This window comes from Pseudonaja textilis, chromosome 2 (genome assembly GCF_049901715.1).
Source record: "Pseudonaja textilis isolate UNSWEBS1 chromosome 2, rPseTex1.2, whole genome shotgun sequence".
In the NCBI taxonomy this organism is placed as follows: Eukaryota; Metazoa; Chordata; class Lepidosauria; order Squamata; family Elapidae; genus Pseudonaja; species Pseudonaja textilis.
Window position 1 is genome coordinate 20,522,414 of NC_141991.1, and position 15,921 is coordinate 20,538,334.

The 15,921-nt window shown below is 40.8% G+C and overlaps 1 protein-coding gene across 1 annotated transcript; it reads right to left on the reverse strand.

The window, feature by feature from the left end:
- Window positions 1–996: 996 nt before the first annotated feature.
- Window positions 997–13,454, reverse strand: LOC113452283 (uncharacterized). Its single transcript, XM_026723720.2, has 4 exons — window positions 11,917–13,454; window positions 11,091–11,217; window positions 8,880–9,017; window positions 997–7,175 (listed from the first exon to the last, which is right to left on the reverse strand). The coding sequence occupies exons 1-4, from the start codon at window positions 12,331–12,333 to the stop codon at window positions 5,629–5,631; spliced, it is 2,229 nt and encodes a 742-aa protein (XP_026579505.1). The 5' UTR covers window positions 12,334–13,454; the 3' UTR covers window positions 997–5,628.
- Window positions 13,455–15,921: the final 2,467 nt, after the last annotated feature.

Consider the following 15,921-nt stretch of genomic DNA (forward strand, 5'->3'; position numbering starts at 1 on the left):
ACTTGATTGGGTGGGGGCTTGGCTGTGTTCTGATTGGGTGGGGGGTTGGCCGTGTTCTGATTGGCTGGAGGGGTGTTCTGTTCAGGTGGGGGCTTGGTTGTGCTCAGGTTAGTCTTAGTTGCTGGGGGATTAGTTGCTGGCGGTAACGCGGAAGAAAACCCGAATAACCAAAGATCCACATACAAATACCCGCGAGAACCTCAGAAAACAAATATATATATATAGTGTGTGTGTGTGTGTGTGTGTATGTACCCTGTTTCTCCAACAATACGGTCTCCCCCAATAGGAAGTCCCAGCATGTTTTATAGGCATGAAATGAAATTAAGCCCTTCCCCCCAAATTAAGGCCTATATTAAAATATGCAAAATGGGGGGGGGGAATGGTGGGGGGGGCTTGGCATTAGGAAGTATTTTTGTTGCACACTCGGATATGGTACTGCCTGCGTTGACCCCGATACGAAGTGTCCCACCAACGCTGAGGTCAACATCCAAGCTGTCGCTGCCCGCCCGAAAATGCAAGTTGGGGGGAATTAAGTCACCCCCGAAAAGACGGCCTAGCCATTTTTTCGGGGCTCAAAAAAAAATAAGACCCGGCCTTAATATATGAGAAACACGGGTATGTATGTATGTATGTATGTATGTACACACACACACACACACACACACATATATGAGACCCATTTAGTTCTCTGGGAAATGATAAATGCTGAGGACTAGCAACCATCACTCATATTTGCCCTCTTTGTTGCACAACCATTTCTTCCCAGAAAGAAAGAGATGGGAATTGTATATATATCCACATGGGAGAACCTAATTTAGGAAGTTTTGAACCAAGAAATGCCATTAATGGCTACTGGCTATTATTTTGGTATGAACAGAATTGGTAACTTTGTTCCTTTAAATTAACATGAACTAAATCTATTTCCTAAATCTGGTTTAACCAAACTCTTAATGATCTAGACCAATATAGATCATCAGGAAGGCTGTACTAGAATGATTTTTAGTCAACAATAACAAGACTCTTTATTTTGGTCACAGGCCAGCACAACATAAAACCACGAGGATATAAAAATGACAGCAATTTGAACAATAACTGAAGTTTAATATTGTAGCTTAATATTACAGTTCCAACTCCAATGAATTAATTAATAATGCTAACATAAACTGTGAGAAAATATAAATGCTACGGTACAAGGTTATAAAATAGTTTTTGTAGAAATCAACTATACATCTAAAATAAGAAATTATCAGTTTAATGTAGATTGCAATAAATAAAAGTTCATATAATAGCACCTGAAAATTTACCAAAGTTGCTAATCTTTTTTCCTAATCAATTCCGGATGGATTTTACAAACATAAGTACAAAACACACACACCAAAAGAAGCATTTTGGATGTTATTGAAGAAATATAAACAATCAGTTCAATTTGCAAATGTGCCTGATCAGCATGCCCTGTTGGCCTTATTCATTCATTCATTCATTCATTCATTCATTCATTCATTCCATGTATATAGCCAACCATCTCACTTTTATATGACCTAGAAGGTTTACAATAAAATAAATAAAGTAAAATACCTAAAATACACAATATCAAAAATACAAATAAGACACATAGCAGCCAGACAATGTTGATTCAAAAAATGGTCTCTTTTCCACATTCAGGGCCCCAAGACAATCCAATTCCAGGGGGATAATGTTCCATTATGGGGAACATTAATGTGTGCCTTCATGTAGCAGGCACCATGCTCAGCCAGCTCAAAACGCCCAGTGCAACAAAGGAATTTTATATTCAGGATCTTCTTATACCTTGGTTTTGAAACCGCAGAAGGGGAGGCATTCAGGTGCATTAATGCACAGGTCCCCAATCCCTGGGCTGCAGCCTACTGGGAACCAAGCTGCACAAGTGGTGGGCAAGTACACAAAGCTTCATTTGCACACGCATGAGAATTAGGCTGTGCATGTAAAACCCTCCCCTCACCTGCCACCACTGCTGCTGCCGGTCCGTGGAGGCAGAAATTTTTGGGATTGCCATATTAACGTACAAGTCCTTCTCTGCTTTGGGACTTACAGTTTCATGGGACATGCTGCTGGTATGCAATGGTATATAGGAAAGACCTTGGAAGAGGGGGCAAAGAAATGCAGCCTAGGGAATAGTCAGATAAGAGAGAGCATAGCTTACAGCTGGAGAATGCGTGGAGCATGATGTCAGCCTTAACAGGCAGGCCGCACAGGAAGACACAAGCAGAAAAGCTACATTAATAGAAGCTTAAAAACATGAAAGAACAGTCCTCCCACCATTTCCTTTATAGCTTGAGAAACTAGGGAGGGTCCCTTTTGCGTCTCTTGCTCTACTCACTATCCAGCTGTAGTCTAAGATCCCTTTTATCTGCCCATTCTCTAGGCAGGCTCTCTTTGTCTCCCAAGGTCTTTCCCACATTCCATTCTGTGAGATGTATGGCATGAATTATTTTATCCTCACAATACTGAGACAAGTCTGATTCACAATTCAAAGGTTTATTTATTTATTTTTAAAAGGGCATTTGCAAAGGCAGACTCCAAGTCCCTTCCCAAGTGGATTGAATACGAGGAGAGTAAAATCCACTAGTCAAGCAATACATTTTATACTCTCTACACAATGCATGCCACACCTAAGAAGTCCTCCCAACTCCCTTATTATTTCTAATTCATACTATAAGGTAAAGGGTCAACTTGACCATTTTCTTCAATGACCACAGATATCTTATTTTGTTGGCAAGTAGCTTTGCCTTGGGCGGATGTTCCTATCTTATTTACTTGTGGCCTTGCCTAGGGGAGACGTTCCTGTTTTCCAACAAGTCTGCAGCTAGTCATCATGTAATATTTAACATACTTTGCAACAACAAGGACATCATAGCTTAAAAATACACTTAATACTTTCATAAAAGAGTAACTTATTATTTATTTCCTTCAATTCCATAGTACTATTTTGTACCTATGATTCCCAGCAATGGTAGATTAGGCATCCTAAAAGACAGGACTGTTGCTCCATGTCTAAAATCTGATGCAAAGTGCATCAAAGACTTTTCATAAATGAGTTATGAGTTAGTCAATGTTCAGAGTCAACTGAAAATCATCTCCAAGAGCTAGATTGTTTATTTGTTTATTATATAGATTTATCTTATCAAGTAGCTCTGGGTGACTAACCAACAAGCCATCAGAAACATACATTTAAAAATAATAGAAACAACAACACAGGATGTTAGGCAAAGAAAATACCCACATCACCCCAGGGCAAGAATGCAAGCTGCCAATATCCAGGCCCTCAAGCCAAAAAAAAATTCCAGGTTTTTAAAGGCTTTCTGAAGGTAAAAACAGGATGTTTCTGACCAAGATTGTAGGGACTAGCTGCACAAGAGAGCAAACTTTAGCCATTGTTTATAGCTATCTGTATCTTAATCTCTCTTTTTACCATGCCCACTTCAAGGTACAGGCTTTCTTGAGGCAAGTCACTGGACTAGAATCCCTGAACTCACATATTTACTAAGATGTTTTCCAGTGGTCTGAAGCCAGCCAAAGAACCTACCGGTAAGTAGCACATTCAGGAAAGGCTGCATACAGAGAACTGCTGAAGCAACCATAATATTTTATTCTTTATTCTTAAAATATGTTAAAATAGTTTACTATTGATGTCAGGCAGGGCAAACCTTTGGGGATACCCAATAGGAAACATTGGGTCAGTGTGGCTTTGGCCCGGTTTACCCAATGCGAAGGAGAAACATCGGACCAGCGTGGCTTCGGCCCAGTCTACCCAATGCAAAGAGGAAATATACCAGCAGTTTGGGAGTGGCATCAAGTGGCCACACCCACCCATTCAGCCATGCCCAGTGAGTGGCATCAAGCTGGCCACACCCACCCAGTTAGCCATGCCCATCTGGCCCTCCAAGGTCAACCACAGTCCTGATGGGGCCCTCAATTAAATTGAGTTTGACATCCCTGCTGTATAACAAGAAAATGGAAATAATTTAGAATATTCTCTGTTGGACTTCTACAAAAGTAAGCAAGCCTCAACAGTGCGAGGCTTGATGGAACCCTGGTGACCATTTTCAGACAATCCTGCTAATTGGTGTCCTTCACCCAGTTACTTTCCTCCATTCCATTCATTGCTGGGGTACACCAGCTGTCTGGCCACTCTATCTAAATCAACAGTCTTCCCAACTGTTGTCAAAAAGGCCAGGATTCCTGGGCTTCTGTTTTGCTGGAGGGGAGCTCTTGCACTGGCATAATCACCATCAATCCACCATGGACAATATTAGGGGCCTGAACATATCTACTATGTTCTGTCTGGTTTTCAGTGTTTCTATGTGACTCTGGTGGTAAAAGCCAAAAGAACCACAAAGATGGAATGCCTAGAACAGTGTTTCTCACCTTCATGACTTTAAGTTTTGTGGACTTCAATTCCCAGAATTCTCCAGTCAGCTGTGCTACCTGGGGAATTCTGGGAGTTGAAGTCCACAGATCTTAAGAATCACCAAGGTTGAGAAACACTGGCCTAGAATGTCCATGCCTTGTAAGTTGACTCTAGCACTAGGTTATGGAAGGCTGTGTGTTCTGTACACTCACACACGTGCTACTTGATTTCCAGAAAACTAGAGCTGCTTGATTTAAAAATAAACTTTCTTAGGGCTAATGGGTGGGCACCAATCATACCAGTTTTTCTATTCACACAACACACTACCTCTCATGACTCAGTTAAGCATGTTGGGCGAACCTGGCTGTTATACAGTCATCTGGCTGAATAAAAAGACTGGAACAGAAATCAAAATTCAGGAGGAGGGGGGACTTCCTTTTTTCGAGTGATGTTCCTGAAGTAGCATCTTGAAGTGGAAGCTACATTTCTATCTGTCAGTTTTTGATTTTGTCCAACCTGTGCAAATTTCATACATCTGATTTTGAAACCCCCTGAGAACAAAAGGCAAGTCTTAAATGCTTCTTCTGCCTTACCGCTATTGGATTTAGGATATTTTTTTTTCTGAAGTGCCTCATGTCATTTCAAGATAAGCTTCAATAAAATATCCATGCATGAGTGGGAAACAAATACAAAATTAATCTAAGGGTTTCTCATAGTCCCAAATGAGGCTTTCTTAGAGAACAGCAATAATTATTACTTAGTTTCGGGTTATCCTGGAGTGCAGAACCACCTATCTGGAAGATAGTGCCACTTGTTCCTAGGAAAATCAAAGCCAGCCAGCATGGCATCAATGCTTTCTCATGGAATGTCTACTTTTTTACTAACCTTCTTCAGGCCAATCCGAAAAAAGGCATTTTAAACAACAGAGGCCTGCAGTTCTCATAGAAGATGGACAGAAAATTTAAATTCCAAACACACACTGCTCCCCTCTGGCCCCATAAAAGCATTTGCAAGAGTTATTCGAGAATTTCTGGAAAATAATCATATAAAAATTGCATGGAAATATTTCTCAGTGCATTTCCAGTGTTTGCAGCAACATAGACAGATTTTTTCCTCTGTGAATTCTTTCATGCTTAATAAAATCTGATCTGTTGCAAAAAGTATTCTGACATTCAAAGCACAGGCAATTTTTCTTCCCAGAGTGAAACAGTTGGTGTTTAATTAGCTGATTTTTTTTTTCTTCAGGAGAGATATTTATATGGCTTTTCTCCTGTATGGATTTGCTGATGCCTAGTTAGACAAGATTTCACCCGGAAGCTTTTCCCACAGTCTTCACACTCAAATGGCTTCTCACCTGTATGGATCCTGTAATGTCCTTGTAGATGGGACTTCATGTTGAATTTTTGGCCACAATCAGGACAGCCATAAGGTTTCTCTCCAGTATGGAGACGTAAATGGACATTAAGATTAGACTGCTTATTAAAACGTTTCCCACATTCATTGCATGGATATGGCTTTTCTCCTGTGTGGATCCTCTGGTGTGTAGTAAGATGTGAAGACTGATCAAAACTTTTCCCACACTCACGACAGACAAAATTCCTGTCTGATACTGTAATTCCTATCGGGGGTTTCTTACTTATAATTTCGATGAAGTTTTCTGGTTCAGGAATTGCATGTGTCACCTCTGGTAATATTGCCTGAGTATTGCCTTTTGATTTGGTCTCAGTTGGTTTGGACAGCTTGGGGTCTACTGTATGGATTCGGCGGTGCTTATTTAGGGAAGCTTTAACAGGGAATCTCTTCGCACAGACTTCACATTCATACGGCTTCTCCCCTGTGTGCATCCTATAGTGTCCAAGTAAATGAGATTTAGTACAAAATCTTTTGCCACATTCAGGACAGCCATAAGGTTTCTCTCCAGTGTGGAGACGTAAATGGACAGTAAGATTAGATTGCTTATTAAAACGTTTCCCGCATTCAATACATGGGTATGTCCTTTCTCCTTTGTGAATCCTCAGGTGTTTAGTAAGGTGTAAAGGCCGCTCAAAACATTTTCCACATTCAAAACAGACGTAATTCCTGTTTGACACTGTTATCCCTATTGGGGAATTGGTGCTGATAATTTTCACTATTTTTTCTGTATCAGGAACTGTGCACACCTGTATCACTTCTGGTAATACTGCCTGGGTATTGCCTTCTGATTTGATCTCAGATGGTATGGACAGCTTGGGATCTGCTGAATGGATTCGTTGGTGTTTATTTAGAGAAGATTTAACAGGGAATCTCTTCCCACAGTCTTCACATACATAAGGCTTCTCCCCTGTGTGTATCCTGTAGTGTCCACGTAAATGATATTTGGCATTGAATCTTTTGCCACAATCAGGGCAGCTATAAGGTTTCTCTCCACGATGCAGACGTAAATGGACATTAAGATTGGACTGTTTGTTAAAACGCTTCCCACATTCAGTACACGGATATGGCTTCTCTCCTGTGTGGATCCTCTGGTGTTTAATAACTTGTGATGGCTGATCAAACCTTTTTCCACACTCATAGCATCCATATTTTTTTCTTGTTGCAATAGTAGCTAACCGGGAGCTACTTCTAGGTATTTTCTTGTTAGCCTTAAAAGCTTGTGATAATTCCAGTGATAACTCCTGCCGCCTTCTGGATTTGATCCCCATTTTTTCAGAATGTTTGGGATCAAAGGAAACATTCCACCGCAATGGTTCATGAAATTGCTCTGCTCCAGGCTTCTCTTGATGAGGATTCTTTCTTGTATCCACATTTTCTGCAAGAGCAACAAAGATGTAATGAAGACAGAGGCAAAAGAAGCAACAAGGTAGTAGCCAGGAAAGCAAGAAAAAAAAAAAAACGGTCTCAGGCAGTAGTGGGATTCAATTTTTTTTACTATCAGTTCTGTAGGCGTCGCTTGGTGAGCGTGGGAGGGGAAGGATCCTGTAAAATCTCCAGTCAGAGGTGGTATTTGCAGGTTCTCCGAATTACTCAAAATTTGCACTACCGGTTCTCCAGAAGTGGTCAGAACCTGCTGAATATCACCTCTGGTCTCAGGTTCAATAGGAAAGTTGTTGGTGGAAGAGCAGGTCACGACAAGGGTAGAAATATAGATGGTCAAAGAACTCACAGCCACTCAGTCTTGCTAAGGTTGAGCTTAAAATTGTTTCTCCCCCATTGAGGCCTGATTAGCCTCTAGTAGTATGATCAGTATCTCTTCTGGTGCAACCAACAACTTTCCCTAAATAGGGGAAGTTGGAGATTGGATGAAAATGATCTACATCACTTGAGTCAAAATGTGGCCTCTTCAAAATGGCATGTACCATCTCCTCCCACAAACAGGTCAAAGCACTGCATGGACCCAATCACATGTTACTTTCCAGGTGGCTTTAATCAGTGAAGATGGACAAAGATCTGATAAGCAAACTATTGGAACAAGAGTCTCAACAACTGTCTAATAGAGATACATTCCTTCTGCCTGACACCCTTTCAGGAATTTTTATAATTATACAGTACTTCCCCCTTAATTTTTTTTTTTACGACGGCTTAAAATTTCAATACTTTTTAAGGATGTGGTTTCAACTTTCCAACTCCATTTAACACATTCCAATTTATTGGAATAGTTCCTAAGAGTGGTAACCAGAAACACACGGATTCTGAAGGGTGATCTGAAGAGTCTAGGCAAAAGCAAGGAATGCTATCTCAGTCAACTTCCTAGTCCATGCTGAGGGATGCAACAATTCAGAAATACCTGGAAGAGCTAAGATTGTCCTAGATCATCCTAGTGGCATTATTGCTTGCTCCTCAGCTCAGTAAATTAGAGGCAAAACCATAGAAAAGCAAAAGAGACATATTAGAAGTGGGGGAAACATACTGAAGAACACTGGGAAATTGTTGGGCTATCCACAGGAATTCTACATTAAGGAAAGAAGTGAAGCAGAGGAAATCATGGAAACACTGCAGGAAAATATATTTCTTCTGTAAGTCTAAAAGCATGTGGTGGCCACCTGGAAAAGACAACCTTATTGGGTGGAGTTTAGACTTCCTGGGACTTAAAGTTACTGAAGCCCCAGTGGGCTAATAATTAAAAAGGATTTTCCAGGGGGCTGATGAATTGGAATGGCTATTAATGTCTCCCTGATTCTGCTGAAGGTTAAGATGGCTGAGATGTTAACATGCACCCTCAGAAATAGTCTCTGATTTAGTAGAGCCAACTCAGCTGCTTGAAAGTGGGAGGTAATAAAATCAGCAGGGCAGCAGTTACAACTATGTTAACGGAAGAAAAGGAATATGTCATCCTGCACATGAGCTAAAACCTATGTATTTGAGATATTATGATCAATTAGATGTATCTTCCAACTCCCCTGGATCCGGGCGGTAAACAGATTTAAATGTTTGAATAAAAATAAATAAATTATATAATCCAATAAAACGTAACAAAAGGATTCTTTTGTCAAAAAAGAAAAAAGAATCTTCTTACCAACCACAGTTAGGTCCTCAAAATTTACAACCCCTTGATCAATAGTGTCTTTTTCTTTCAATGTCTGGAGATCAGTCATCTGTGATATTTCTTCCCAGTCAAGCTGGAGACATGGATCTGGTTTGGAAATTAAGAGCTCTAGAGTAAGAGAAAGAAACACAATAAAAGAGAAGAGAATTATTGATTCTTTTATAGCCATTTAACACAATAAAATGTCCTGGGTCAGGCTGGTTAGTTAGTTAGCTTAGAATTTCAACATAGGTAAACCTCACTTAGTGCCCAGTTCAGCAACTATTCAAAGTGACAACGCCACTGAAAAAATAACTTAATGATCAATCCTCACATTTATGACTGTTGCAATGTCATAACCATTCAGGAACTTCACAAGTGGACAGTGTTTATAATCATTGCAGTATCCCACAGTCATGTGATCACTATTTGTGCACTTCACAACCAGGTTCCAACAAGGAGTCAATGGAAAAACTGGCAGGTTGTGGCCACATGATGTTGCTTTATAACTTATGGTTATTTGCTTAATGACCGAAGGAGAACTGAACTCCTAAATTGATCATGGTCATGTGTTATGCTTAGTGACTATGCTGCTTAGTGACAGACTTGCTGGTCCCAATTATTGTCACTAAGCAAGAACTACTTATAGTAAAGAAGATGTGGAGCTCAAAATTGAACTATTTATTCCTTGGACCTCTTAACTTGGTTGTTTTTCTGCAGACATTTTATTTACCAGGCAAGATATCATCATCAATGCATGAGTGTGTGGAGTATGCTGGTTGTTCATAGACGCTTGGTTGGGGTTCAGTTGCTTTCTTGATTGTGCTTCGATCAGAATATTTTTTCTTTCTTAATTGTTTCTCTGGTGCTGCTTCCTGCAGTATGCAACAATGATACCAAGGCTGTTGGTTGTTTCAGGGATATTTGTAGGAAAATAACCGAAGCTCAGACAATATCAAGAACTGAATAGCTTAGGATTATCTGCTAGTGTAGTATAGTAAAAGTGCATTAGACTATAGTGCATTAGACTTGGGGAGAACCAAATTAAAATCTACCTATGCCATGGAAACTCCCACTAACTTAGCATCCGTCCTTCTGAGTTCAACCTACCATACAGGGTTGTTGATGAAATGAGATGTCCAAATAAGATTTAGCTTCTGGGATAGATATCTAATTGACATTTTCTTTTTCAGGCTATTTAACTACTTGTGTTCCTTACATTCTCTCCTTTTCAGTATGGTAATTTCCAGCCACAGTTGGCTGAGGTAGTCCTGGGTGTTCTAGTTTTTTATATATATAGTTTTAATGACGATAAGAACTAACAAAAACTAAGATTTAGAATAAAAAAGAAAGAAGAGGTAAGAAAAGACAGCCAGAAGTGCAGAAAAAATGAAATATAAAGAAGTGATTTTATCATTTTCTTTTACAGCAGTTGTAAAAATGTAATTTAACCTCTTATTCTCTCATTAGAGCATTACTTACAATTTTAGTATCAACTATTTTTATAATAATCAAATATATAATTATTATATAATCATTTATATGATTAAAATTATTTCCATTTTCCTGTTTTATGCAAAAAGTCAGTAAAGGAGTTTCCAATCAGTTTTAAACTTAGACAATAGGTTTTCTCTGACCAAAGCTGTCATCATCTTTACCATGCATTCCTCCATAGTGAGTAAGTCAAATCTTTCACTCTTTGCGCATATAATAATCTCAGTGCAGGTATCATATATAAAAACAATGTTCCACAGGCATTATAGATTCCAACTGCTTGCATCCTTGGCGAATGCTGGATAGTCAATGGCAAGTCCTAATTTTCAAAAGTATGATGAGTTTCATTTAGACTAGGTAGCATGAGGCAGGAACAGCCCTTGGGGATATGAAGAGCTTGCCTAAAAACCTTAAAAGTAAGGAAGATGACTTTACACAAACATGCAATTTGCCTGTTCCACATAGGCAAAGAGGAGCTGATTCTTTGGTTGGGGCTGACACCTTCAGAAAGGTTTGTATGGTCTTACAGGAATGGGAACCTTAGAATAGAATAGAATAGAATAGAATTCTTTATTGGCCAAGTGTAGTTGGACACACAAGGAATTTGTCTTGGTGCAAATACTCTCTGTATACATAAAAGAAAAGATACATTTGTCAAGAGTCAAGAATCATAAGGTACTTAATGATAGTCATAGGGTACATAGGTACCTAAGGAGGTCACGTTCTCAGAATTCTCTTGCATGACCATGTAATACAAGATTCTTTGTTCATTATCCAGAAGGTCCCACTCCTCTGGGGTGAAGTATACAGCCACATCCTGGAAAGCCACAGGGCACTAGAAGAGGAAGGCAATTGAACAAAGCAATGCATTTGATCTATTATTCTGATGGCTGCTATGTCATTTAGCAAAAATATTCAGCAATTATCCTTGCTTTGTATCTTGAATTTGTAATTCCTTATTCAAGTTTATATAAAGTTTATATTAAGCTTGAATGACAAACACAATGTTGAAGAAGGGCCTGCCCAACTCATATTAAGGCAAGAGGAGGGAGATTAGAGGTTTAACTGTACTCTTATAACTGAAGCACAATTCCCTGTTTGGACTTTTGGTTGGGATTGTAATTCAGCAAGCTATAGAAATCCAGCCACTGCCTTATGAGGTGAACCAGGAAATTGAGTTAAGTCATAAAATGGCTTAATAATATTGCTGGGATTCTAACCCAGGATTTGTCATTACAACTTATGTCACCCAGGTACTGGGATAATGTCTTTATGTTAAACCTGTAGCTCTCCAGGTAACAACAGGCTTTCCTAGAAAGTTGGGAACTATCTCAAGGGAGATGAAGTTCTTAGCTTTCCCTCTTTCTACTGCCCATTCTATTTGTAACCTATTGCAGGACAAATTCAGGTGGATTCAGAATCCAGCCTACTGGAGACCCCTTCTTCCTTGGCCAGTGCTTGTGGTCAGAGGAACAACAACATTCCTAGCATTAGGCTATGAATTAGGGGTTTCCTTTCTTAGTAGCAAGGATACCTGTTGCTCCAGGTAAGCTTCAGCCAGCTGAGCTGCCTCCTGGCTGGTACTTGGCTTCCTGGATCTCACCCAAGCCTGCATTCCCAAAGGAAGCACATGCAGGAACTGCTCCAAGATGACCACGTCCACAATCTGTCCTTTGGTGCGATCCTGTGGTCTTAGCCATCTCTCAGCGGCCTCTCCCAGCTGGAACAGAGTCTGCCAGGGACGCTCTCCCAAAGGAAGAGCATCGGAACGAAACCTCCGCCTGTTGTACTCCTCAATGTCCATGAACAGAGTAGTCACTTCTACTGAAGCTTTCATGGAGGCTGACCAAATGCATCTTCTCCCAGAGAAGGCACTGAGCTGATCCACTGGGGCAAAACCAACTGGTTCTTCTGCTGGGACTTGGGAAAGGCGAAATGTATACGGGTCCATCTCAAAGGAAATCTTACAATTAGTTTTAGGAGAAAAGCAAAATACATCTCACTTATTAAGCAGTGAACCACACTGAAAACAAAAATAGCAAAGGGAATGAAAAATTACACCCAAGAACAGCAAAAGCAAGACACAAGGCATGTAAAATACTTAATAATTGGCAGAATGGGGTGAGTAGAGAGAATTACAGGCACACATCTACTGCTTTGGCTCTTCTGCCCCTCTCCATAGATAAATATAACCACAATCTGCTTTTAATTCCACTAAGATGGTTTGAACAGCAAAAGCAAGATACAAGGCACGAAAAATATAGTCAATGGCAAGTCCTATAGTAGCTCTGGTTGGTAATTAGGCGGTTTGAGCTCCAAGCTTGGCAACTTGGTTGCAAACGTTTCGGCACCATTTGAAGAGACATTGTTTCGACAATTCCAAAATGTATTGATGATGTCTCCTTGACAAAACGTTTGCAACCAAATTGCCAAGCTCGGAGCTCAAACCAACAGCCATATTTCTTAAGCAATAAATAGGGTAGTCTGAGAGAAACACACACACACACTGGCTGCTTTGGCTCTTCTGCCCCTCTCCACACAGAAACATCACCACGACCTGCTTCTAATTCTACTAAGATGGCTTCCCTGTAAACAAGAGGACCAAGTGGGTTGCCATCTCATGCTGCTTGGAGTTCATCTGCATTTAGGATTTTCTCTGCATAGAGAGCGATTTTGCATCGCAGAATCCCCAACCCCTCAGAAATAAATCTTCGTCCAGTTCTCTTTCCAGGTTGAAAAAAAGAAAGAAACGGTCAGCAAAGCCGGGGCTCAAAAGAGAGATTGCTGCTGTGAACGACTACACAAAGATGCACCTGCAGGTTGGCCAAATCCACAAAGATGTGGATGGGCGGATGGGGATCCACCTGCTTTCTACCTGCCCAGGTTCAGCCCTGTGTCAAGAATAATTTTTTAGCCGAATATCCGGCTGCTGGAGAAGGAAAATAAAGAAAATTACTTTACGATTAAGCCGAGAAAGAGATATTTTTCTCTGCTACGCCTTCCTGCATTGAAATAGGACGGCCAATCGGCCATGTAGCGGAACGATCATAAGCCACTTCCCGATAACCCGGAAAACAAAAGAAGGGCTCTTTGCACTCCGTCCGCAGCAAAGAGGAAAGCTAGCAGGTATTTCTGGTCTAGCAAAGAAAAACCCGACAGCCCTCTCGTGGGCAGAGGAAAGAAACGTTTCCTAGCTTTGCCCCTGCTGAGTTACAGTTAAACTGCCTCCCGCCATTCTTCAGCAAGCAGAGGGGTTTTATTGGCTTGGCCCAGAGCAGCGTTTCCCAACCGTGGCAACTTTAACAATTCCATGAATTGAAGTCCCCGCATTTGAGAGTTTTGCTGAGAAACACTGGCAGGGAAGCATCAGTGGTGTGTGCGTGTCAAACGAAGGCAGGTGAACAGTGATGAGCCCATCCAGGCTTCGCCCCCGTCTCCTCCTGTCCTTTTATTGGGAGTCGTATGTGCACCTAAAAACGCGATGCTGCTTTGCTCATTCAGATGCATGAGCATCAAATCCTGCAGACATCTCTGGCTTAGAGCACCCTGTATTTCAGAGAGGAAATCTCCATTAACCAAATTGTTTCCTTCGAGGTGTGGAATGAAGAGATCACTTGGTAGCTGCTCTCCGTCTCTATTGTTATGCCATGATTTACAGAACGGGCTGAAGCTGGAAAAACCAAAGGCCGCTTTCTTGGGAAGTTGTTTGTACTAATTATTCACAGTATGGTTTCTGGTGTGCCCTTTAATGAATATAATGTTAATTGTTCTTTGGTTTTGCTTGCTTTTATTCTGTTTTGCCAGTTAACAGTGTGGGTATAACCTACATGGTGACCATTGCATTATTATCCCAGGACTAAATATGTTGGAAAAGTTTTAATTTATTGTTCTTTGCTTTTTTAAAAAAATGAGCATTCTAGAGTTTATCACAATCTCCTAGACAAAAACAAAGTTTAATTAGCAAGGCATCCAAAAAACAAACATGGTAAGAAATTGGGACTTCCATATAACACAACTATTATAGGTTATACAGGTTGTCCTTGGTTGACAATGACAATCGGGACTAGAATTCCCACAGATAAGTGATGCAGTTGTAAAACATAGCATCACATAACCCCATTTCTTAGGGATGGAAATCATGGCAGTCATCTTTGCCATCACTAACCAAATTCATCAAGGGAGGATCCATCCCAATACAAACCATTCCTGGCTTGGTCTTTTCCAGTCTCAAGCCTCACTAAGTAAGGTTAAGGGACTGTCTCCTGTTGATACCAGTGCTGGGGCTGATGTAGTGTTAAAAGACATTTAAATTTAGTAGTAGCTGGAGGAGTAGGGTTGTGCGATGAGCCAGAACACACAATTATAACTGACCATCTTATGTGTGAGGCAATCTGCACTCTGATTTGTTGCTGTGGGTGTGGAGGGAGTTTCCTTACCCCCCATGTCTCTGTGCTCTATGATTTATGATGCTCCTGTTTGCCTGACTCTCTTTGGTGCATATATAGATGTAAAATAGTTATTTATATAAAACCACAAATTTGTGTCAGTGTCTCTGACTTCATCTGGACACCAGCTGCACAATTCCCTGCCATAGAGGCCTAGGATTTTCAGTAATCTCAGCTGCCCCAACTTCTACCTCAGCCTCAGTACCAAAGGTGCCACCACTGCGCCCAAGGAGTGCCACCTCGAGTCCATGCTGCAGCCACCCACCCCACTGCAGAACCCCAGTTGATATACCTTGTGCCAGACCTACCACATGCAGTTGACCTTCCTACATGAGGCACCTGCTGCCCACAGTAGGTTTTTTTTTTTTTTGAGGCTGCACATGTTGTTTTCCAAATGAAAACAAGTTCTCAAGTTTTTGGGAGAGTGGTGCATGCAGTCTCAGGAACAAGGCCAGGCCTGACAGCAGTTGCCTTGCACATTACTAGGCTGGCTGTGCTTCAGCAACAGCAGCAGAAAGAAGCCTTCAAAAGGATAGGAATAATGGTAGGAGACAATAGGTAGGTGTATGTGTGTGTGAGGGGGGGAGAAATTGAAGTGCTCTTACAATCCTAAGTGCAAATGGGCTGCCAAGTGTCCAAATTTTCCTCATGTGAGCATGGGGTTGCTGCAAAAGACATATCTTCAGGGACTGGATTCAAGTACCATTTGTTCAATGCCGTTTTAATTTTGGTCACTGAATGAAAGATGGTTAAATGAGGACTACCTGTATGGCAAAAAGTTCCTCTTTCAGGACAAGAGGAATGGGTCTTTATTCCACATCAGAGACCCACAGTCTGCAGATGATAAGTGGGAAACCCAGATTTAACTGGGTTTGTTATGCATTAAAAATGGCAGGTGATTATTCTTGAGCAAGTTGTTTCTTACTTTACCTGATTTTGAAAAGTTGGTATTAAAAAGGATCATTTGTTATACTGACAAATGCTGTAGAACAAGAAAATAGAAATAATTGTGAATGCTCCCCACGATTACTACAAAGACAAGCATGCCTCAACTGTGCAAAGATTGGTAGAACCTGGAGTCCATTTTCATACAA